General features: G+C 53.3%; 1 protein-coding gene across 1 annotated transcript; it reads left to right on the forward strand.

Moving 5' to 3' along the window:
- Positions 1-7,966: 7,966 nt before the first annotated feature.
- ANKK1 (ankyrin repeat and kinase domain containing 1) lies at positions 7,967-16,035 on the forward strand. The gene is made up of 8 exons (XM_062508761.1): positions 7,967-9,010; positions 10,790-11,084; positions 11,493-11,644; positions 12,456-12,505; positions 12,584-12,739; positions 12,941-13,059; positions 14,299-14,344; positions 14,705-16,035. The coding sequence occupies exons 1-8, from the start codon at positions 8,823-8,825 to the stop codon at positions 16,033-16,035; spliced, it is 2,337 nt and encodes a 778-aa protein (XP_062364745.1). The 5' UTR covers positions 7,967-8,822.
- The last annotated feature ends 7,434 nt before the right edge of the window (positions 16,036-23,469 follow it).

Consider the following 23,469-nt stretch of genomic DNA (forward strand, 5'->3'; position numbering starts at 1 on the left):
CCTGGGGCCGTGCCTGGCAGCCTGGCAGGGGCTGGGCTGGTCCACACAGCAGCCTGGAAAGCCCAGCACGGACACACATCTCCCGGCCAGCTCTGGAGCAGCTCCACACAGGGACCACAGGCCCCCACAGCTCTGCCAAGAGAACCAGAGAGTGCTCCTGGGGCTGCTCTCAGCCCTCCCAGCTCCAGTTCTGGGCTGCCCCAGCCCTTTCCTGGTGCAGGGACCCTGCAGAACTCTGTTCAGGTCACAGCTCTCTCTTCCCCTCCTGTCATCAAGCACAGGGAGGTGCCAGCTCCTAAAACTTCTCTCCTGACTCCAACGCTCAGATTTCCTCCACCAAGAAGAGAAATGGCAGGGACTGCATTTCCCCCAGGAGCTGGGATTTCCCTGGGAAGAGCAGGAATTCTTCCCACTGGGAAAAGGCCCAGGAAGCCTCCAGCCCAGCCTGACCCTGGGGCAGGGGTGACACCTGCCCAGGTGAGGAGCACTCACAGCTTGGATGCTGGAGTTACATCTTCTGCAATGCCACCACAGCCAGCTCCAGGGGACCTTGGCTCAGTCTATCCCAGAACAACCCAGGCCAGGCCCATTCAGTTTTCCCTTCTTCCATCTGTGCAGCAGGAAACCACAGGCAGCAAAGGCAGGAATTCAACCTCAGTTGTAAGAAATGGCTCTGGACACCCAGCCCAGCTCCCTGCTCCTCACACCCTCCCACCAGGCAGCAGAAATTCCTCATTCTTGGTGGAAGCTCCGTCTCCTGAAGAATTCCTTCCCTCTCCATTCCAAGCTAGCACAACTGATGGGCAGCAGCCCCTCTCTTTGCACAGGGCTCTCAACTGCACCAAACACACTCCCCCAGAGACCAACAGGAGCTCTCAGGAAATGGCTCTGCAAGGAGATGCTGCTTCTTGGACAGTGACAGGGAGACCTGGGAAATCTCCCTCCCCTGAGAGCCCACAGCCTGCTCTGAACTCATCCTCATTAATCCAGCTGTGGACTTCCACATTAAAACCTTCCCCAGCTACTAAAGAACTCAGAGAAGCAACATCTGCCCCTTTTCCAGCAATGCCCACCTTTGGGAATGGTGATCTCCAGCCCTGGGAATCTGTTCCAGCAGGGCTTCAGCCTCCTGGTGCCTCTGCTCCTGCTCGTGCTGGGATGCAGCCCATGGGCCTCCACACCCCGACCTCCTCATCCACATCTCCTGGCTCTGGGTCCCAGCTCCAAGGAGCTTCTGTCCCTGCTGTGCCTCAGGGAGCCTTGGCTGGGATGCTGCAGGTGAGCACAGGGAGAAGAAGCAAACCTGGATCTCCAGCCCTGTCCCCAGCAGCCAGCCCTGTCCCCAAACCTGATTCCCCAGCCCTGTCCCCAGCAGCCATCCCTGTCCCCAAACCTGATTCCCCAGCCCTGTCCCCAGCAGCCAGCCCTGTCCCCAGCCCCTCTGGGGCACACAGCCACAGGGACCAGGCAGTTCCCTCTCCCAGCCTTGTCCCTCCCAGCCCCACCAAGCTGGGAGCTCCTGCTCCTCTCCTGCTCTCATCCCCTGCCCAGGGAAGCCTCCCCAGCTCCAGCACAGCCCACCCTGGCCCAGGGGTGCCCAGCGAGCTCCCAGCACCCCTGGCACAGGCTCTGGGGCACCAGGTCAGGATGTCCCTGGATGCAGCTGCCAAGAACCTCAGCACAGTCAGAGGGGACCCCCTGACCCTGCTGCCCTCGTCCCCACACTTGTCCTTTGCGCTGAAGAGCACTGATGGCATGATCTGCCTGCAGCCCATGCAGGATTCCCCCCTCCCCACGGAATTCCCAAATTCCAGTGTTGGGGGGCTGCTTTCCATCCAGCAAATCCTGGCAGTACCTAATTCTTCAGTGCTGGACCTTGCAAACTTCCCCCTGAGCCCTCCCAGCCTGGTGCTGGTCAGGCCTGTGTTTGTCCTGCTGCCCAGTGCCAGAGCACAGCCCTCTCCTCAGGGCCACCACAGAAGTGTGGGGACACCTGGGAGCAGCCAGGATGTCCCAGTGAACACCAGTCCCTCTTATCCCACTGGGAAGTCTGTGGGACCTCAAACTGTCCTGTCCACTGTGTCCAAGCAACAAGAAGAGAGAGCAGAAGGAACTTCTGAGCCAGTGCCAGCTACTGCTGTTCCTACAGCCCTCAGGGACTTGTCCCCAGCCATCACCTCAGCCCCAGGTCATGTGCTGGACCCCAGGGTGAGCCCCACGGTGCAGACCATGCCCAGGCTGCTTGAGGAGATGCAGATTCCTGCTCCCCATCCCCAGCAGGCCACGGGCACTGCTTCGCTTCCCTTGCCAGCAGAGCCTGGCACGTCCCCTGTGCCACCAGAGCTGATGTCCACTCAGAGCCTCCAACCTTCCCCCAACGTGTATTCCACCACTGAAAGGCCACAGTCTCCATCCGGAGCTCCTTTCCTGCCAGCAAAGGGACCCCGTGGTTCCCCAGAGCCTGGGAGCAGCACAGGGGCTGCAGGGCAGGTGGGCTCAGCGCCCACCCCCAGCCCAGCCCACGCCCCCTGCCCGGGCTCTTTGCCTTCCAAAGCCCTGCCCGGCTCCCAGCCCCTGCAGCCCAGCCCTCCAAGGCTGCCAGGCACCGAGCTGCTGCCAGCTCCAGCTGCTGCCAGCACATCCCCGGCCTCCTTCGTGCTTCCAGCCAGCAATGAGCAGAGCACAGCCCAGTCTGGAGTCGCTGTCCCTGCCGCAGCAGCTCAAACCCCCACCAGCGCTGGAAATGCTCGTTTCACACGACTTCTGGAGCTGGAGCTCTCCCCCACTGTGCCCTCCCGAACCACACAGAGACCAACACCAGCTCCAGAGCAGGCTCCGTTTTCCGCAGAGGTCCAAAGGATTGGGATCTCTGGGGAAGTTCTGGCTGTGCTGACCCATGCGGGGATCTCTGCCAGCTCTCCTTCACCTGCCCCAGCTCCTGCTGAACTCCTCTCCCAGGCCAGCACGGGACAAAGCACGAGGCCAACCAAAACGAGCACCAGTGCAGGAAAACCAGGAGCTGGTAAATCCCTGGGGAGCAGCAGTTCTCCATCGGCCTCAGGGACACCGCAGCCCCCTTCAGCAGCCCTGGGCAATGAGCTGCCTTTCACTCCAGCCCAGCCAGCTGTGTCCACAGGCTCTGGCACTGCCCTGGCACATCCCAAAGCCAGCCAGGGCACAGCCCAGGCTGCGGCAGCGGGCACTCCTGTCCCTGCAGCCGGGGGTGACGCTGTCACTGCTCCGCTCCAAGGCACAGAGCTGCTCCCCCTGCCAGCCCTGCCCCTGCAGCCTGACCCAAAAGTGCTGCTGGAGCCCTCGGGGGCGCTCCCTGCAGCGCTGGGAGACGGGGAGGGGGCAGCAAGAGGAGATGCAGCCCCCATCAGGCAGCTTCTCACCCAGGCACCCGTGTCTGCTGCACAGCCAGCACCACCCGGGCTCCTGCTGGAGGTATCCCACCCTCTGGAGAACATATCCTACTCTCTGGAGAACGTGTCCCACCCCCTGGAGAACGTATTCCACCATTTGGAGAATGTATCCCACCCCCTGGATAATTTATCCCATCCTCTGGACAACATGTCCCACCTTCTGGAGAATATATCCCATCTCCTGGAGAATGCATCCCACCCTCTGGAGGTATCCCACCCTAGGGAGAAGATGTCCCATGGTCTGGAGAATGTATCCCACCCTCTGGATGAGGTATCGCACCCTCTGGAGAAGGTGTCTCACCCTTTGGAGAATGTATCTCCCCCTCTGGAGAATGTGTCCCACCCTCTGGATGAGGTATCCGACCCTTTGGAGATGTCCCACCGTTTGGAGAGCATATCCCCCCCTCTGGAGGGGACATCCTCCCCTCTGGAGGAGGATTCCATGGAACTGGACACTGGTCACTCCAGCCCTGACCCTGCTGCCCGGCCCCCGACACCCAGAGCAGCTCCTGGCCCCGCTAATGAGCTCGTTAATCCTGGCACTAATGAGCCCGCTGTCAATGGCCCTGAGCTGTTCCCAGGCAGGGACCTCAGCCAGGTCCCCCCGGCCCCGGAGAGCCCCGGAATCATCCCCGGGATCGTCCCCGGGAGCGTCCCCGGGAGCATCCCCGGGATCGTCCCCGGGAGCGCGGCGGCTCCGACAGAGCCGGGACATCCGTGGCTGGATGCTGCGGGCACTGCCCCAGCGCAGGGGCTGCTGCTGAGCACGGAGGAGGCCGAGGAGGATGGCAGGACCAGCGAGGTGACAGACGGAGCAGCTGAAGACTTGGGGACAGTGGTGACGCTGGAGCCTGGAGTCCTGCGGAGCGACTCACACCAGAGGAGCGGGCTGCGCTCGGATGTCACCGTGCTGGACGGGCAAGTACCCCAGACTCCCTGCTTTGGCCCTTGCTGCTGCTGCAGCCTTGCTGGCTTTCATTTTTTCCCCTTTTTTCCCTGTTTTTCCCCAGCCTCGCCGTTGTGAGCGACTCCTGCGGCTCCGGGAACCACTCGGTGCGGCTGAGCCTGAGCCCTGCCGGGGACACAGAGCCCTCCCAGGACACAGAGCCCTCCCAGGACACAGAGCCCTCTCAGGACACCTTCGTGGCTCTGGTGGCCCTGCAGAGCAACAGCAGCCAGGCCCTGCTGCAGATCCACTCGTGCTGTGTGACCCCCTCTGCCAGCCCCGGGGCTGGGGGGGCCCAGTGCTGCCTCTTCCACAGGTGGGAATGGGAAAAATCTCCCTTGGCTGAGGAATTATGGAAAAAAACCATCCTGCTCCCCCCCCCCCCGGGTGCTGTCACAGGTGTGCAGCACCCCCTTCCTGCTGGGGAGGCACATCCCAGCACATCTCAGGGGTGCCAGCCAGGATTCTCCACACCCCCATTTCAGCATCTCACCTGCCTGCCCGAGGCCAGGGGAAGGGGAGGATTCATTACCCAGGGCTTGTAAAGCTGCTGGGGTGTGAAATGTGTGTCCCAGGCAGGGCAGGGGTTGATTGGCACGCTGCAGCACAACCAATCTCCCCAAACAGCTCTGCTGCTCTGGGGCTCCTGAGCAGGGCAGGTCCAGCTGGCAATGCTGGTGTTTTGGGATTTTCCTGTATCTCAGATGAGGATGCAGGGCTGTGGTGTGGTTTGTGCAGAGCGGATCAGGTCAGGGAGAGCTGGGATTTGGAGCTGTTGACTGTTTGTTCCTGCCAGGCTGCCCTCGGAGTGCAGACACATCCAGCTGCTGCAGGGTGGCAGCTCCAGAGCCGCCAGCTTCTCCATCCAGCTGTTCCAGATGCTGAACCACTCCATGGCCTACCTGCACTGCGAGCTGAGGGTGTGCCTGCCAGGCCAGCCCAGGTGTGAGCAGGTACTGAGGGGGGATCTGTTCCCACAGCACCCAGGATGGATTTGGGGTTCCCGGAGTCTCCACACCAAGGTCACCCCACGGCTTGGTTAAAGTCTGGGAGAGGGGTCAGTGGTGTAGAATGGTAAAAGTCAGTAATCCCTAAGAAAAGAAATTATGGATTAAAGATTTACATTTGTGCTGGCTCAAGAACTGGCAATTCACCATTTGGAATGACAGCAGAGGTGGAAAAGACTGAGGAGACCCAGGGCCCTGGGGCAGGAGGTTCTGTTCAGGACAATTCCAGGTGTTTTCCACATCTTTCCCAGGCCTGCTTGGAAGGTGTGGAGCCCCTTCCCGAGCCCAGTGACAGGACCAGCCATGGAAACCTGCACAGCCTGGTCTCCCTGGGGCCCGTTTGGAGGATGAGCAACAGGTTTCTGTACAAACCAGTGGAAGGTGGGGCTCTCCTGCTTTCATTTCTCTTGCAGAGGTTTTTGCTCAGCTTTTCCTGCTGCAGGAAAACCAGCATATTTTTAACAACTTTCTTGGTTAGATTAGAGCCTCACCTTTGGTTTGGCCTCCCTAAATCCCAGACATGGGGGTCAATCAGTGCCACATCCAACAGAGTTCCAGCCAGGAGACACAGCCACAGGCACCCTGTGAAGGAACTTAGCTTTAGGAGGGGGAAAGAAAAGAAAAATGAGGCAGAATGTTCTGTCTGTAAAGAACTGCAGCATTTTGGAGCAGAATGAGGTTGGCCATAGGTCAGGGGTGTTCATAGGTAAAATACAGAAGCTGGTTAATGTTAATTAAATGTTTACAGCTATTGGAAAACAGCGACACTGAGCTGGCAAAGCAAGAGCGACTTCTCAAAACCCACTGGCACCATCCCTAACTCCTTGTGCCTTTATTTGTTTGTGCCAAGAACATTTCTCACTGCTCCATCCCCTCTCTCTGTGCCCAGGTGCTGGTCCTGCCACGCTGCTGCCCATCCTGCTGGCATCCCTCGCTGGCTGTGCTGTGCTGGGCACTGCTTTCATGGGGCTGTGGCTGTTCCAGAGGCAGAGAGCCAAGCCCAGCCGCTGTCCCCAGCTTGGAGAATTCCAGGGGCTGTGATCCCGAGCAGCTGAATTGATCCTGCAGCTCCCCCAGCCACCAGAGAAGCAGCTGGATTTGCTTTGCTTCTGTAGAGCTTCTGCTGAGCCAGGGAGCAGGAGATGCCACCTCTGCTCTGAGCCTGCCTCTCCTTCCTTCCTTTCCTTCTGCATCAGCGACTCCACAAACTGCAGGGTAGAGAAGGAATCCTTGTAGTCCTCCAGCTGCCAGGTACAGCAGAGCTGAGAGCCCAGCACGGGCTGGGCACAGAAATGGGGCAGCAGAGAGGAGACCAGGGGCAGAAGAACCAGGTGAAATACAGCACTGTGCACTAGAGCCTGCCAGCAGGGAGGAATGGCAGGGAAATGATGGAATTGGGTGCGTGGACAGGACCCAAGGGCTCCAGAGATGTTCCACTCAGCTTCACAGCTTTTTTCATCTCTGAGGAACCAAGTCCCTTCCTCCTTTTCCTTTCCCTTTAGTCCTGTTGCTGTTTCTCCAACAAGTCCCCACCAAAGGTCAGAGAACTCCAGTAGCAGCCTGGAATCTGCTGGGATGCACTGGGGGAAGGCCTCCAGAGGATAGGGGATACAAACAGGGCTCTCCTGGGAGCACACTGAGGTTTAGGGGGTGGCTGTGGAGAGAGAGGGGCTCCAGCCCCACATCCCCCTGTCCCAGAGGAGCTGGGGCTGCTCCATCCTGCCCAGGACCTGCTGCTGGTGGAGAAGAACAGAGCGACCTCGGGAGCTGCGACCCCCTGAGAGTGAGCAAGGAAAGGCATCTCTGGGGGGAGAGAATGATATCCCTGTGCTGGGAATGACCAGCAGGACCCCTCGCCTCCTGCTGCTCCTGCCCTCGGAGATGCAACACACTGCTGAGCTGCTGGGAATGCACCTGGAAGGGCTGGGGAGGGAGAGAAGCAGCAGCTGCAGCCGTGGACTGAGCGTTCCCCCAGTGCCTCCCCTCCTCCTGAGCTCTGTAATAAACCTGAGCACCGCAGTGTTTGTCTGGTCTGTGCCTGCACGGAGGGCGGTGGGGCTCCTTGTCCTTGTCCTTGTCCTTGTCCTTGTCCTTGTTCTTGTCCTTGTCCTTGTCCTCAGCTCCAGAACTGTGCTGGCAGGTGGGACTGGAGGGCAGCAGAGCATCGCTCCAGGTGGGCAGCTCCTGGGGAGTGCCAGGGAGTTGGCAACAATCACGTTCTTGTTGGGTTTTTTTTCTCCCTGAGAGGCTGCAGAGCCTGGTTGGTTTTTTGTTTAGTTTTGGTTTTTTTTTCCTTCTTTCCTAAAAAGAAGGGAATCTACTTCCAGATCCCCTGGTGCCAGTGTAACAAAAGTAACTCACATTTTCACCTGGCTCTGGCTTCCTCCGAGGATTTCTTCAAGATTCTGCTACAAAACTAAAAATCCCAGGTCAAAGCTTACTGGCAGTGAGACAATTAACCTGCAGCAGTGCTAATTATTATTTGTACTGCGGTCACACTGAGGAAATCTGCACCACCTTGTATTTGACACTGAGCTACCTCCAGAGAGAGCTGAGGCATTAAAAACAGAAACGCACAAGACCCAGACAAGAGTTTTTAAACCCTTTTTCAGCTGAAGGTGTGTGTGCTGCTCCTGGTGAGAGTTGAACTGCTCTGACCAGACTTTGTTCCTCCAAACACCCATTTCCAGGGATTTAACAGCAGATTTTATTTTATCCCCGAGGGAACTGCTCTGGTTTACCACATTTCTGGTATTTCTGCTGAGGTTTTTTTCCTCAGGCTCATGCACTCAGGTGCTAGCTCTGGTTGTTTGGGGGGTTTTCCTGTTCTTAATTTTTCTGGAGTGTTTTCCACCTCTCCTTCCAGCTACTTCTGGAGTTTTTTTAACTCAGTTTTTCATCTTCCTGGAGTGTTTTCCACCTCTCCATCCAGCTGCTTCTGGGGTTCTTTTCCTCTGTTTTTTGTTTGTTTGTTTTTGTTGTTTTTTTGGTGGGTTTTTGTTGGGTTTTTTTTTGTTTGTTTGTTTTTCTTCTGGAGTGTTTTTTACATCTCTTATACATGATTCTGCCCTGCAGATTTCTCTGTTCCCTTCGAGCATCACCCTACCCCACTTCCCCACCTCCCTTTCCCCCAGTTTAATCCCTCGGGTGAAGAATCCCACCCTCAGCACGGAGCAATCCCTAAAGGGCTGTTCTTTGCACCATTTCCCACCTGGAATTCTTGGAGGGTTTGCTGGATAGGAGAGAGCAGAGCCACACTCCCAGGCTGGAGCTGAGCCTGTGCGAGCTGACGCTGAGGATCCACCTCTTGGCATCAGCTGCCAGGGCTTTTCCCAGGTGAATCCCCACCTCCCCAAGCCGGGCAGGGCAGGGTGGGGCAGGGCAGGAGCAGCTCCTGTGCCTCCCCAGCAGCAAGGCAGGAGCAGGAGCAGCGCCAGCTGTGCCATGAGTGAGGAGCAGGGCCGGCGGCTGGGCAGCCTGACCGTGTTCAGCAGGGAGGATTTCGAGGATGACTGGGTGCGAGTGGCCAGCGGGGGCTTTGGCCACGTGTACCAGGTGAAGCACAGGAGGTGGAGGACGGTCTATGCAGTGAAGTGCTCCCCGTACCTGCTGCAGGACTCCAGCACGGACAGGTAACCCCTGGGCAGCTCAGTTGGGTGGATTCGGGGATAAAACTCTGCTGGGAAGGAGCTGCTGCTCCTCGGGGAGTACCCAAAAGGAGTGGGGGATGGAGTTCTGCGTCGCCCTGTCTCGTGTGAGGATGTGCAGAGGGACACGGGGGTAGAACAGGGCTCACACCTGGGGCTCAGCACCTGGAACACGGATAAAAGCAGCCTGGTGGCTTGTTTGCAGCTTCCACTGGACATCGGGGCTGGTGTGCATCAACCAACCTGAATTAATCACCAGAATCAGCAGCTTTACAGGTGTGGGGCAGAGGATTTACAGCTGGTTTTGCTGCCCTGCTCCCATAGCCTCCAGACATCTCTTTCCTGCCCGTGGTGTTCCTGCATCTCCTCTGCTTCTTGCTCTGTCTCTCACCTGCACACTCTCCTGGTGCCCACCTTGTGTCTGGAGATGGAGCAGGGCCAGGTAATCACAGCCACTGCTGATAGCACATCCACTGCAGGCAGAGCTGGTGGGAAAAAAAGCAGCGGAGTTGATGGAGTTATTTAATTTACAATTTTATTCCTTTCAATCTGGGAGGATCCTGCCTGGATAAAAATCTCACTGTCATGTGATTTCTTGTCACTGACAGCAACTGAGTTCAGGGCTGAGCAGGGACTGTCCTCAGTTTGCTCTGCAGATATTACATTTGCATTTTGTTCACATTTGGGCCGGGGGAAAAAAAAAGAGTCAAATAATCAGTTTTACTTCTGTGTCTTATCAATTGTAGTAAAATATCTGAGATTCCTCAACCCACAGGTTGGTCTCACCATGAGGAGCCTGCTAGAGGAAGTCTGGCAGAAGATTTTGCTTGGCTGAACCATTTTCCATCAATTAATGGCCAGGCCTAATTGCTGGCAGCTCAGCTCCTTTCCCAGGCTGTGCCTTTTAAAGACACTCCTGGCACTTTGCTGCTTGGCTGCTCCCAGAGTGCCCTGGGCACCCCAAACTCGTTCAGCAGGTCGGGAGAGGTGAAACTTTGGAGAATTTGGAGAAACAGGTCTGCCAGAGCTGGCAGCCAGGAGCAGAGGTGCCCAGGTGTCCCCCTGGGAGCAGAGTCAGCGTGCCCAGGGACAGGAGCTGCGGGCACAGGTGGAGCTGCGGGCACAGGTGGAGCTGCAGGAGCGTGGCACGGAGCTCCTGGCATTCTGCTGCCAGGGAAACGCTGGGAATTTCATGGGATCACAGGGTGGTGTGGGTGGGGAGGAGCCTTAAATCTCATTTCATTCCATCCCTGCTGTGGCCAGGGGCACCTTCCACTATCCCAGGCTGCTCAAACATGGCCTTGGACGCTTCCAGGGATGGGGCAGCAGCCTCTGGGAATTCCATCCCAGCCCCTCACAGGGAAGGATTCTTCCCCCGTATCCCACCCTGCCCTGCCCTGTGGCAGTTCAAAGCCATTCCACCCCTGTGACAAGCACAGGCTCTCTGTCGCCACTGCTAAGGATTGAAACAAGTGCAAGTTTTTCATCTCTTTCTCTCTGGTGGCTGATTTTGCCCAAATGAGCCTCAGCTCAGTTTGAGAAGTCACAACACTTTCTGCATCAGATTTTAGTCTGCAAAAAGATCACTGTGTGGCAGCGTTATCATCAGCTCAGGGGGGGGATTTGGGATGAATCTTTTTGGGGCAGGCAGTGCTGGAAAGACTGGGTATCACTGAGTTACTACAGACTTATTGAGCCTGTGAATCAACTGATAAAATTTCTTGCCCCCACTGTATTTTTAATTTTTTATTTTCAATTTACCAGGACCAGCATGAACTGTCTAATGGAAGAGGCAAGCAAGATGGAGAAAATCAAATTCCAGCACATTGTCACCATCTACGGGGTGTGCAACAGCCCTCTGGGGATAGTGATGGAATACATGGCCAGGGGGTCCTTGGAGAGAATCCTTCCCACTCACAGGATGTCCTGGCAGCTGAAATTCCGGGTGATCCATGAGATGGGCTTGGCCATGAATTTCCTGCACAGCATGAACCCTCCTCTGCTGCACTTGGATCTGAAGCCAGGGAATGTTCTCCTGGATGGCAACATGCACGTCAAGGTATGGCCTTAGTGCTGGGTTTGGTGTTTCTCAAATAAGAGCGAGGTTATTTCTGCCAGACGAGTCGAATCCCATTAAATCAGGTTCTTCAGGAACACTCCATGAAAGACTCACCTGTGGGGTGTTTAACAAGCAGCTGGTGAGCAAATTACACGGTGTTCTCAAGATCATACAGGGAGTCTGGGCCAGCACTGGGAATTTAAGGCTCCAGCTGAGCTCAGTGGCTGCAAGAACTTTAAAAGATATATATATGTATACATATATATATATAAAAAGATAACTTTTATCAAGTACCAGTTGCTCACACCGTCTTCTATCCCTGACCCCCAAGGATGGGAGATGTCCAGGTGACAGCAGGAGGGGTGAGTGTGAGCATTTTGGGGGCAATTTCCCTCTTTCTGCTTGTAGATCTCTGACTTTGGGCTGTCCAAGTGGATGGAGCAGTCCAGCAGGATGCAGTACATCGAGAGCTCAGCTCTGAGGGGCACCCTGAGCTACATCCCCCCCGAAATGTTCCTGCAGAACAGCAAACCCCCGGGGATCAAGTACGATGTGTACAGGTGAGGGCTGGCCCAGGGGTGTCCCTGGGCTCTGACAGCAGCAAGGGGGGCTGGAACACTGCCTCAGTTTGTTTAAATTCTGGTTTTCTGCCTCGTAGAACACGGGGGTGCCCCAAACTCAGTGGTGGAGACAGAGAGGGAGGGGGATTCTCTGTGGATAATCATCATCCCAATGCAGGCTGCATTGCCCAGGTGCCATCACACCCTGTTCCTATAAAATCCAGTGAGATCAGAGCCCAGAACAGCCAATGTTTCTGAGACTGATTGTAGAACAATTCCAGTACTGGCTTATCTGCCTTAGTGCTCGGGTTCATTCTGGTCAGGAACAGGCAGAGAAGAGATTTCAACTTGGCTTTTGTCCTTTTGGGCAAGGAGTTTTTCAACACGAGCTCCATGTCCATGTCTGGAAATTCCTCAGCTCCTTGGCCTTTACAGCACAAAGTAACCCAAGACAAGAGGGAAAGGAAGATTTGCACAGCCACAGGAACTTGCAGGAGCCAGGGGCTCTAAACCCCAACGGGATTAAAGTTGAAAAAAGGCACTGGGAGCCTGACTTTGACAGGAAGGGCTCCAAGTCACTCATTCACTGCACAGACCCTTTGCAGGGTGGTGACCCCACTCTTAAGGGAGATGCATGAGGCTGAATCATAAGGCCTGATCCTTTTGGCCTGGAGGGTAAAATCCTTCTGCTCTGGGCGGTGAAATCCTTCCCTCCTGAAGAACTTCCCTCCTGATCTTCCCATTTCTCAAGGAGGCAGAAGCAATAAGTGCATTTAAAGTCCGGGCGCTCACAGCCTCTCCTCTCCCGCAGCTTCGGGATCGTCATCTGGGAGGTGCTCATGCAGAAGAAACCCTACACAGGTAATCACAAACCCTGTGGGACGTTTATTCCAGCCCTTTTCCCAGGGAAAACACCCAGAGGGTGCTGTTTTTCACCAGGGGCCAACATGATGGCCATCATCGTGAAGGTGGCAGCGGGGAAGAGGCCGGGGCTGGAGCTCGTCAGGGACGACTGGCCCGGGGAGTGCCACCAGATGCTCGACCTGATGAAGAGGTGCTGGGACCAGGACCCCAAGCAAAGGCCAAGCTTTGCAGGTGGGACTGGGGTGTGGATTAGCCCAGGGGATAAGTTTGTGCCTGGTTCTGTGCCCGGTATTCCCTGCTACATCTCCGAGGTTTAGCTCGGTGCCCTTTTGCTGTCACACATCCCCTTCATCCCTCTTCCCTCTCTTCCCACGCGGGTCCTGCCTGGCTCTGGAGCCTGGCACAGCCTGGCAGAGTGCTCTGCCCTGGCAGATATCCCTGTGGAGACAGACGTGCTGCTGGCTCTGATCCAGAGCCTGGTGCAGGATCCGGAGAACGAGCGCCTGGTCAGGAAGATGTCCCACAAACCACCCATCTCCAGGAGCCAGCAGGTGAGGACAACCCTGCTGTGGACAAGTAGAGATATCACAAAATAAAGTCTTTTGTAAAATATGGTTTAGGCTGCTGTAGCTAAGCTAGCGGTAGCTTGGAAGTTGCCATAAGGAAGAATCAGAGGAATGAAAAGTCCCTTAACACAGCGATCTATTCTTGGAGAGAAAAATAAGTTTGCACCTGCCTAAGCAATGAATCTGTCCCATGAGAATCAGTGAAGAAAATAGGCAAACAATCCAAGAATAAAGAGATTTAATGGAAAGGTAAAATACCAGTTACTAGCAAGAAAACTAGTAGCCAATTGGAGTCCAACACGAGGTCTGTAAAAACTGTATAAAAATTAGTTACGTGAATAAAAAATGGCTTTTCTCCATGAAAAAACTAAGTCCCATCTGCTTATTATTGCAGCAGAACCCCCCTGGGTGACTCAGGAAATTCCACTGATTCAAGATCTTCTTACCAGATCTTGAGGCTGTTTGCCCTCCCAAAGGTGCACCTCAGCACCTTCACAGGTGTCTGCACAGGTTGTGCCTGTGAAATTCATTTATGGGGATAAGACACTTGCAAATTAATTAACAAATGCACTAAATGATAAATAGTCTGAGAGGAAAACCCTTTTCAGGTCTATCATGGTGGCCTCAGTCACTAAAAGAAACTCAAGCAAGCACAGAAGTCACAGGGCTCTGTTTATGGCACAAAACTGAGGATGTTCCAGTTTGAGCAACTAAAAAACTAAGTTTGAAATCCCCACGTTTCTCTGGCTAAGAAAATAATCAGGCTTCTGGGTAGTCACAACGTAATCCCAGCTACTGGAGTCATTATGCCTAGAAAACAGGCAGAGATAGGAGTTGGGAATTATCGGTATTTAGAGGGTTTTACCAAGCTGTGCAAGAAACCAGAGGCCTGAAGAGATGAGGGCTTGGGGGTCCCTAAGCAACAAAGGAAATAATTTGGGGATGCTGCCGTGCAGCCAGGAAGAAGAACGTGTGTGTGTTCGGGAGCAAATGGGCACGAGGAGGAAAACCTCATGGATACCCAGAGATCATCTTCAGGCTGCCCCGTTCCTGCTGTGTCATGACTGGCTTAACTGAGTTTTGGGTGCAAAAACAGGATTGGATTAAAAAACTCTCAAATGATGAAACAAAGCTGCAGAGCAGCTGCAAAGGACTTTGTGCAAACATTACAGAATGCAAATAAACACTTTGTCTTATCCTTTCTCTTTCCTCTCCGAAAACAAGAGCGACAAAGAGGAGTTCGCCTTCCCCCGAGACAACAGGAGTGGGGGTAAGTAGGGGACTGGCTTTAAACTGAAAATCAAAGAAGAGGAAGCTGTAAAAGTTGTTTATTTTGTTGTAGAAGGATGTGGCTCATAAAGTTTTCCGTGTGGATTACATTTTAAGTTAAGGAAAACGACCTATTTGGGAAATAGGTACTGTGAGAGAGAGAGGCACACACAGCTGCGTGTCTGGTGTTATTTTACATTCCTTATGTCTCAAATAACTTTATTTCATGTCACATTATGAAGAGTCACTCTCTCCCTTTTGGGAGTTTTTAGAGTGAAAAACCATTACCCCTTTTTTATTCTATTTTCCCCGTTCTTATTCTACTCCCCCCCCCCGCTTCCATCCATCTTCCTGACTTTAGGAAAGGACAAGCAGGAAGTTCCTGTCCCAGCTCCACGCAGGGATCCCGGGAGCCGTGAAGAGCTGAGCAGGGAGCAGGAGAACGGCCTGACCTTGCTGCACCTGATGGTGCTGCAGGGCAACGTGGGCAAGGTGCGCTTCTTGCTGGGCTGCAGGGCCGGCGTCAACAGCGCGGCAGGCTGCGGCTGCACCCCGCTGCTGGTGGCCGTGCAGCGGCGGCTCCCCGAGATCTGCGCCCTCCTCATCGAGCACGGCGCCCACGTCAACGCCGCCGACGAGGACGGCTGGACCCCGCTGCACTTCGCCGCCCAGCACGGCGACGACCGCACCGTGCGGCTGCTGCTGGACCACCAGGCGCGAGTGAACGCCCAGGAGCGCGACGGGTGGACCCCGCTGCACCTGGCGGCTCAGAACAACTTTGAGAACGTGGCGCGGGTGCTGCTGTCCCGCCAGGCCGATTCCAACACGCAGGAGGTGGATGGGAAGACCGCCCTGCACGTGGCCGCGTGTTTCGGGCACGTGGGCCTGGTCAAGCTGCTGGCCAGCCAGGGAGCCGACCTGGAGAGGAAGCAGAAGAACCTCAGGACGCCGCTGCACGTGGCCGTGGAGAGGGGCAAGTTCAGGGTGGTGCAGTACCTGCTGAAGAACGGCATCTCCGTCAACAGCCTGGACCAGAACCACTACAGCGCCCTGCACCTGGCCGTGGCCAGGGGCAAGTACCTGATCTGCGAGAAACTCATCAAGTACGGGGCCAACGTGGAGCTGAGGACGGACAAAGGCTGGACCCCCCTGCACCTGGCCTCCTTCAAGGGGCACCTCGAGATCATCCGGCTGCTGAAGGGCAGCCACGCCCGGCTGGACGCCAAGGGCAGCATGGACTGGACGCCCCTGCACCTGGCCACGCGCTACGGGGACGAGCCAGTGGTCAGCGAGCTGCTGCGCTGCGGGGCCGACCCCAACACGGCCGAGAGGTCCCACTGGGCCCCCCTGCACTTCGCCGTGCTCAGGGGCTCCTTCCTCAGCGTCATCAACCTCCTGGAGCGCCAGGCCGACGTCAACGCCAGGAACAAGGTGGGCCGGACGCCGCTGCACCTGGCCGTGCTCAAGGGCAACATGGCCATCATCAAGACCCTGCTGAAGGCAGGGGCTCTGCTGGATGTGGAGGACATCACAGGCTGCACGGCCCTGCAGCTGGCGGTCAGACACCAGCGGGACAACATCATCACCCTGCTCCAGGACTGGGAGTCCTCGGGGAGCAAACCCGGGAGCAGGACTCTGAGAGACGCCAACATTCCCACAGCCAGGCTTACCCCGGGAAGGACAGATTTGTAAATTTGTCAGCTCTGGAATCTGCAGCTCGAGCTTTGCCACGTCAGGTGTCACAGCTTAAAGCGCCTTGTCGTGTCACCTGCTGATTACAGGAAAATATTTCCCAGTTTTAAATGGAAGGTTTCAAGCTTGAGCACTAAGAGAGTAAAAGAAAATGAAGTTATTTGATGATAAGTTCTTTTCCAAGCTTGTAGAATGTTTTGGCTTGGTGATACTTCAGGCAGTGCTTTCCTACTGAGTCCCTCCTGGGCAGGGATTTATGCATCCCTTGTTCACGCAGGCGGTGCTGAAGCTGTGCACAGCACACACACACACCTTCCACAGCTTTTATTGCTTTTATTCCATGTTTTCCTACAGAGAAAATTGGTGGAAAATGGCCCTGGCACAGGTGGGAATTGAATCGTGAGATTCTCACCTGCTGCTGGCACAGCAATGTGTCAGATTTCCTGACATCTCCTTTCTCTAACAAGAATCAAATAAAACAAGGCAGGAAGGAAAAATCACTGGCAGAGAGTATTGAAATGGATGCAGCACAGGGAACAGAAAATCCAGAATAATCACACACGAAGTCTGGCTGCTCGCAGGTCGAGGTTTGAGTCGTGTCTCTGGGGGGAAATAATTCCTTGATCGCTCCTGTGAAAAACATTTTGGTGGTGGATTTGGTGCCCGTGGGACAGGGAGCAGTGCTGGCGTGCAGCTCTGACAGCCCTGCTGTGACTCCTGAGTGTCCCCAAACGTGCCTGCTATGGAGGGAGGATGATTTGTCATGGCCTTGAGCTGGGAAGAGGCTGGAATAGAAACAAACACCCCCAGCTCTGCAGGGGAGCTCTTGTTGTCTGATAACGTGAGATTAAACGGGTTAAAAACAGGGGTTGGAAACCCAACCTCTGCTAATTTTGTTTTCATTTTATATTAACCTAAAGTATTGATGTGCATTGTATTCAAACCCAGCTTTTCATGATGCTTTGGCAGCAAAGCCTTTAGATATAATTTAAAATAAATTGTAATGAAATGATTCATTTTTAACATTTGTCATTGATGAAGTGGGGAACTGGGCAGGTTATGAAATGCAATGCTGGTGACATTTTGGGTTGCAGGGAGTGTTAAAAATTGACTTTTTTATTGCAACCACCAAAAAAATCCCCAAAAAAGCTTGACATTTCCCTGATTTACCTGCTCCTGATATTCCCTAATTTTGTTCAAGGAGGAAAGGCCTGGCTGGAAGGAATTCTTGGGATGCTCAGACCTTCCTGTGCAGCTCCTTCCCTCAGCTTCAGCTGTATTGATTCAGCAAATGTCTCCCCTGCTCGGTGTCATTTGAAATATTTACCCAGATAAAAAGAAACCCAACTACCACACACTTCAGCAGCTCCTTTCTGTCCCCACTCCAGCAGAAAAACAAAACTCAGCTCGTATGTCATGGAATGTTCTCTACAAGAGCTTAATTAAATTTATAATGAAAATAACAGGGGATTAAGAAGAACACGAAGGAAATACATTGCTCTCGCAGAGCATTCCAGAGGTGATAGAAGCAATTTGCAGAGAAAATTACCTGTTTGCTGCTCAGTTTCTATAGAAATTAAATGAGTCTTTACAAACTCTGGAAAAGTGCATTCCAGCCTCCGCTTTGTGACTGTGCAACTTGCAGCTTATTTCTAAAATTATTCGTAGATCTCCATCCCTCCGCTTAGGTATTTTTTTTTTTCCTTTCCCCTTTTTCAACTCCCTTTTCAGTCTTTTGTCCCTGCTGATAAATTTGCTGCTGATCAGCTCATGTTCTTACCCAAGAGCTGCCAAAGTTCACAGCCAAGGCAGCTCCTGGCAGGGCATGGCAGCAGCAGGGCAGAAACCTCTTAAACAGCTCATTTACATTCAAAAAGATCAAAACTGTTGACCTTTATGCCTCAAAAATTATATTTTTAAGGTGCCCAGAGCTGCCTGGGAGAGCAGGGTGCTGATTTTGGCAGGGAATTCTGTGGAATTCTGGAGTGCTGCCCTGAACATCCCTGTCCTGTAGCAACTCCAGACATCCTGACCCACGAGGGCATTTTAACCCAATTGCTCCTCAAAACCCTCAGAGAATCCCAGGATGGTTTGGGTTGGTTCAGACGGAAAAAACAGAGGGAGGAAATTTAAGGTCCCTTAAAGCTGATCTTGTTCCACCCCTGATCCTTGCTGGAGCCACCCCGAGCTCAGTAAATCCTGGGATGTCATTTGGGCTGCCTGAATTCCCTCTCCATCATTTCTGCCCAGCACATCCGTGGGGAAATGGATGTGACACTCCAGACCCCGTGTTCTCCACAAACAGCACGCAAAGAAACTCAGAGTAAATAAATCAACAGAACCAGGGGATGGTTTCACGAGGGGTGAGAGCTGCAGTTGATTTCCTAAGTGCTCTCTCAGCGCTGCATCTGACTATAATATAAATTTTCTGATGTGAAATTCGTTTGATGGGGAGATGCTTGTTGTGATGAAAACGTGGACGTTTCAGTGAGAAGCGTGGCTCTTCTGTGAGGGAATGTTCCCAGGAAAATGTTTGGGAATGAAGTTGGTTAAATCCACATTTTGCATTGCTCCTGCTTCCCAGCGACTGTGACTTGTTTGTTTGGCAGTGCTGCAATTATGCAGATATGGGATTAAATTAAAATTAAAATAATGCTGCGTTTTAGAGGAAAAGAGATCTGCATAAATACAGTTTGTGGGGGGGGGTGGGGGGGAAACCCTTATTTTTAGCAGAAATGCTTGTTTTTTTCCATAGCCCCTTAGGTGTGGAAAATCAAGATGTTTCTGACAGCAGTGATGTGAATGTAGGAGGGAGTGATTTTAATGTAAGAAGGAATAGTGAATTCTCTGTGTTTCTTTTTCTTGCAAGGAGGTGGTTGAAGGCTCAGACGTCAGTGTGAGACGTGCCTGGCTCCTGCTCACCCTTCCCATGGCCCGGCACAATTCCTCCTGCTCCCTTCCCAGGCTGGTCCAGCACTTCCCTGTGCTCTCCTCACCTCCAGGGAGGGGTTTGGTCCCCTTCCTTTGCAAGAAAACCACGTCATCACCTCCAAAAGCAGCTCCCCACCAGTGCAGCTCCATCAGTGCAGGTGTGAGCTCCACTTCCATTAGAATAATGGGGAAAGGGGATGGCTGGGAATCAAGCAGCACTTGCTGTTTCCTCCTAGCAGGCATCTCATCCCCAGCAAGTTCAACATCTTTGATCAGCTGCTGCTTTCCTCTCCTCTGCCTCAGAGCACAGCAGGGAATCCTTCTCTCGTGCAATTTGCTGCTGGCCTCATTCTCTTATTTGGGAAAAAAAACAAAACCAAAACCAAAAACAACCACAAAGCCAAGCCCAAAAGTGATTTGTTTTTAAAGCCTGAGGTTCTTGGCCGTGAGAGGTGGAGTTCAGCTCTCTGGGGACAGTTTGGGGAGGAGGTATCACCATTGAGGCTCTCATTTTGGCAATGCAGTGCTCCTCACACCCTCTGAGGGTGGCCTTCAGAAAAATCTTTTTTACCCCAAGAAAGCCCAGGGAAATATTTATATCCCTCCTGCAAGAAGAACAGGGCACCTCGGAGGTTCAGAGCCATAAATCTGCTGCCCAGCCTGGGTTTGGGGGGGGTCATGGAACCAGGGAATCTGTGAGTTCAAAGAGCTCATGTTGTGGCAAGGATTGGTGCTACCCACAGCAGTGTGCTGGGAGGAATAGAAAACCATCCCTGGAACATCCCTGCTCTGAATTTCCCTTAAAAAAAAAATATTAGGTAGAGATCACCTCCAAATCACCCAGGAGAAAAACCAGAGAACATGACTGAACTCCCCATCCTGGAGGGAATTTCTTCTGAATAAAAATAAATAAATAATTCCCACTAGCCTTGCTGGTTAGAAAATATCCCATTAAAGACTCCAAGTCCATCTGGAGCAATTACAGAGAGGAACATTAGGCTGGGGTCAGCAATCAGGAGGTGCAGTAAATAGCTGCAATAAGGGCTAAAATCAGCCTTTGTTTGCTGCTGTGCTACAGGACCATCGCTTTAGAAATAAAAAGGAAACATTACAGACACTGAGAAAATTCAGCTTTGACGGAATTGAGGTTTGGGGCATTTCTGGCCTTGTTCCATGGCATTTTCACTGCTCTTCAGCCCCAGCCTGTTCCTCAGCAAGGCAGAGCAGCATTCTTATCACCAGCAAGATTTTATTGCTGTTCTTTGGGCAAACCCTTAATATCTGCTCCAAGCAGAAAAAAAAAAAAATTCTTACAAGGCATTCAGGGAATTAATTTTCTCGCCTCAGAAAAGACTGCAGTCCACCAAAAGGTTTTGCTGAGGCTGCCCTGCCTTTATTTGGTTTAAGTGTTTGTTTTGTAAGCCCCTGCAGGATTTCTCCCAGGAGAGCTGAGCTGCCCAATGTGCTGCTCCTTTTGGCTGAGCACGGTCGTGTTCTGCTCCAGGGAATGCTGGAAAACGCCACAGGACATTAAAATCCCAGTCAGACATTAAAAAGTGGCAGGGAAAAATCAACAACCGCCATGAGAGAAGGAGACAAAAACACAGAAAAGGTGGAATTCGTCTGAAATCTGGTGGGTTTGGAAAAGTGCTGCTTTTGAGGTCAATTTTGGGAGTCTGGGAGCAGCTCATGGGGCTTCCTGCTTCATCTCCCTGGCCCCACAGAATCACTAATGTTGGGAAAGGTTCCGAGATCATCTTTTCCAACCTTTTTTACCTCCCAGTCAGGACAGCAGGGAAGGGCCCAGCCCTGGAATCCACCTGGAAAATCTGAGCCAGGGCCTGGCCTCACTGGGCTCGTAGGCTGAAGGGGGAAATTTCAAACTGTGCCTAAAACATAAGCATGGATTTGGGGATTCTGGAGACTTAGACAGCTGGAGGATGAGTCTTGCTGCAAAAACAGCTTTTTGCCAATGAGTAGAGGCTGTCAGGGAGCTCGGGCAGCTCCTCCTCCCTGAACACGCTGCTGCCTTTCCCTGCAGCACAAGGATGTGCAGGGATCAACCCCTGGGATGTCAGCCACAGGGGCACAGCTTTCCCCCGAGGCTTTGGGGTTTAAATGCCTGCTCCCAGCTCTGCCAGCCTGGCTGGTGAAGGAGAGCATCTCAGCCACTCATGGAACACCTCCTTTTGCTTTCTCTCTCTCTGTCTTTTTCTTTTTTTTTTTTTTTTTTAATTAAGAAGGAGGTAAGATTTAATGTGATTTTCCCTGCTATCTTTGAATCACATTCCAGTCCCTACTATTTCACTGTCTGTAATCTTCCCCAGCGATTCTGGCCTCAGCTTTGAAGTGATTTAGGGCTTGTTTATCACAAAGGCAATCAGACATGTTCCTTCCCAGACACCCTGGAACTGCCAGGGAGCTGAATATTCCCTTTGCTGGTGGGGCTCAGACACCAAGGCAGAGCTAAACAGGTTACCAGGCGCTACCTGAGCCCCACCTGCCAGCAAGCTCCAGGTGGGCATTTCCACGTAAACGTGACAAAGGAATGTGACCCGGAGCATCTGCCACCAGCCGGGAGCACGCACAAACTCAATTACTGCAGCGCAGCAAATTGCCAGCCGCAATAATTCAGACACAAATCTGCGTGCCCGAGGTTAATTCGGTGTGACTCTGGCACTGCGGCCTCCGGGAGCTGAGCCCCTGCTCCTGCACACCTGCAGCTGAGCCGTGCCAGGTGGGTGCTCAGGGACACAAAGGCACCAAGGTCCCCCCCCCCCGGCTCTGTCTCAGCCACCCCCTGGGTGGGTTTGGGTTCTGGGGCTCATCCCCAGCTCTGTTCTGGGTGAAACCTTCACAGTTGTGCGTGGCGAGGCCAGAGATTCCCTGGCAGGGAGCGCAGCCCGCGGCCCAGAGGGAGGCAGAGGCAGGAGTTCAGCTCCTCAGTGCCACGGAATCATCGCAGTTCGTGTCGTGGCGTCGTCTCACGGCCTGGATTCCATCCGGGGTGGGCTGGTCCCACTCCCCAGAGCTCTCACACACGTTCCTGTCCCCCCCAGAGCACGTTCCAGTCCCTCCCATGCCAAGAACCCACAGCAGCTGCTCTGCCATCTTGCTGGGGTTTTTTGTTTTATTTTTTCCCCAGCAAACTCGGAGAGTTATGCCAGATCAAAGTCACTTTTGTTTTTTGACGGGAGCTGTCCCAGGGGGAGGGAGGTGCTCAGGGAGATGTACATATTTGTTTAGACTGGCACTGACTGCCCATTTCTTCACACAGACGAGCTCCCAGCTCATAACCTGTCTTGTTCAATCAGATTTGCAGCTCCTGGGTTTCCCTCTGAAGCTTTGTACATTTTCCAGCTGGTGATTTGACAGAGCTCTCTGAACTCACACTCAGGAGCTGCTCAGAGATTCTCTGTGTTGCTGTTAGCACTTGGAGACAAGATTACATTTCTGGCTGATGTCATTTTGGGCTTTTCTTGCGTTTTTTCACACGGCCTGAATTAAAAAATCAGCTCTGTGGCTGCACTATTAAATAAATAGACATAATTACAATTATACAATTATAAATAAATGTATTAATAATACTAACAGCAGCTGTTACAAAACATTTGATGCAGCGACAAGGACTGAGGTTATGACCTGGTTTTCTCTCAGGTGATGTTTGCAGCCCTTTCCATCTGCCCCGCACACACTTCAGAAGGATTTATGGAGCAGCTGGACACAGAGAGGAAGCAGAAACAGCCATGAGGACACTTGAATTCTGCTGTTTTGTTTTTTTTGTTTTTTTTTTTTTCCCCCTGTTTGCACCATCAGAACCCCACGATATCAGCCGTGGGAAGAAGGATGTGGGCAGCGCCGAGGTCACGGGCAGAGGCTGCTGTGGCTCCCTGTCCCTGTTTGTCCAGAGAAATTCCAGTGCCAGGGTGAAGGGAGAGGATGAGCTGGGCTGCAGAACTGCCCCAGAGGGGCTCAGGGCTGCCCTCCCTCTGCCATGGGCTGTGGGGCGATGGAGAGGAGGGGATGAAGGCTCGTGGGCTGGGAAAGCAGCCTGCTCCTGCAGAGCCAGCATTCCAGGGGACACCTCTGCCACCAAACCCTGCCACACAGGAGCTCAGACAGGTGTGTCCCCTGGCAGCCAGGTCTGGGGGGCTGATTTACCTTGATTTGCCTTGATTTACCTTGATTTGCCTTGATTTACCTTGATTTGCCTTGATTTACCCTGATTTACTCTGATATTTATCCTGATTCACCCAGATTTACCCCAATTCACCCCGATTTACCTTGATTTACCCTGATATTTACCCTGACTTGCTCTTTTACCCCAATTTACCCTGATTTACCCTGATATTTACCCCGATTTACCCAAATTTACCCTGATATTTACCCTGATTTGCTCTGATATTTACCCCAATTTACCCTGATTTACCCTGATATTTACCCTGATTTACTCTGATATTTACCCTGATTTCACCTGATTTACCTCAATTTACCCTGATTTAC

Source organism: Cinclus cinclus, chromosome 25 (assembly GCF_963662255.1).
Source record: "Cinclus cinclus chromosome 25, bCinCin1.1, whole genome shotgun sequence".
In the NCBI taxonomy this organism is placed as follows: domain Eukaryota; kingdom Metazoa; phylum Chordata; class Aves; order Passeriformes; family Cinclidae; genus Cinclus; species Cinclus cinclus.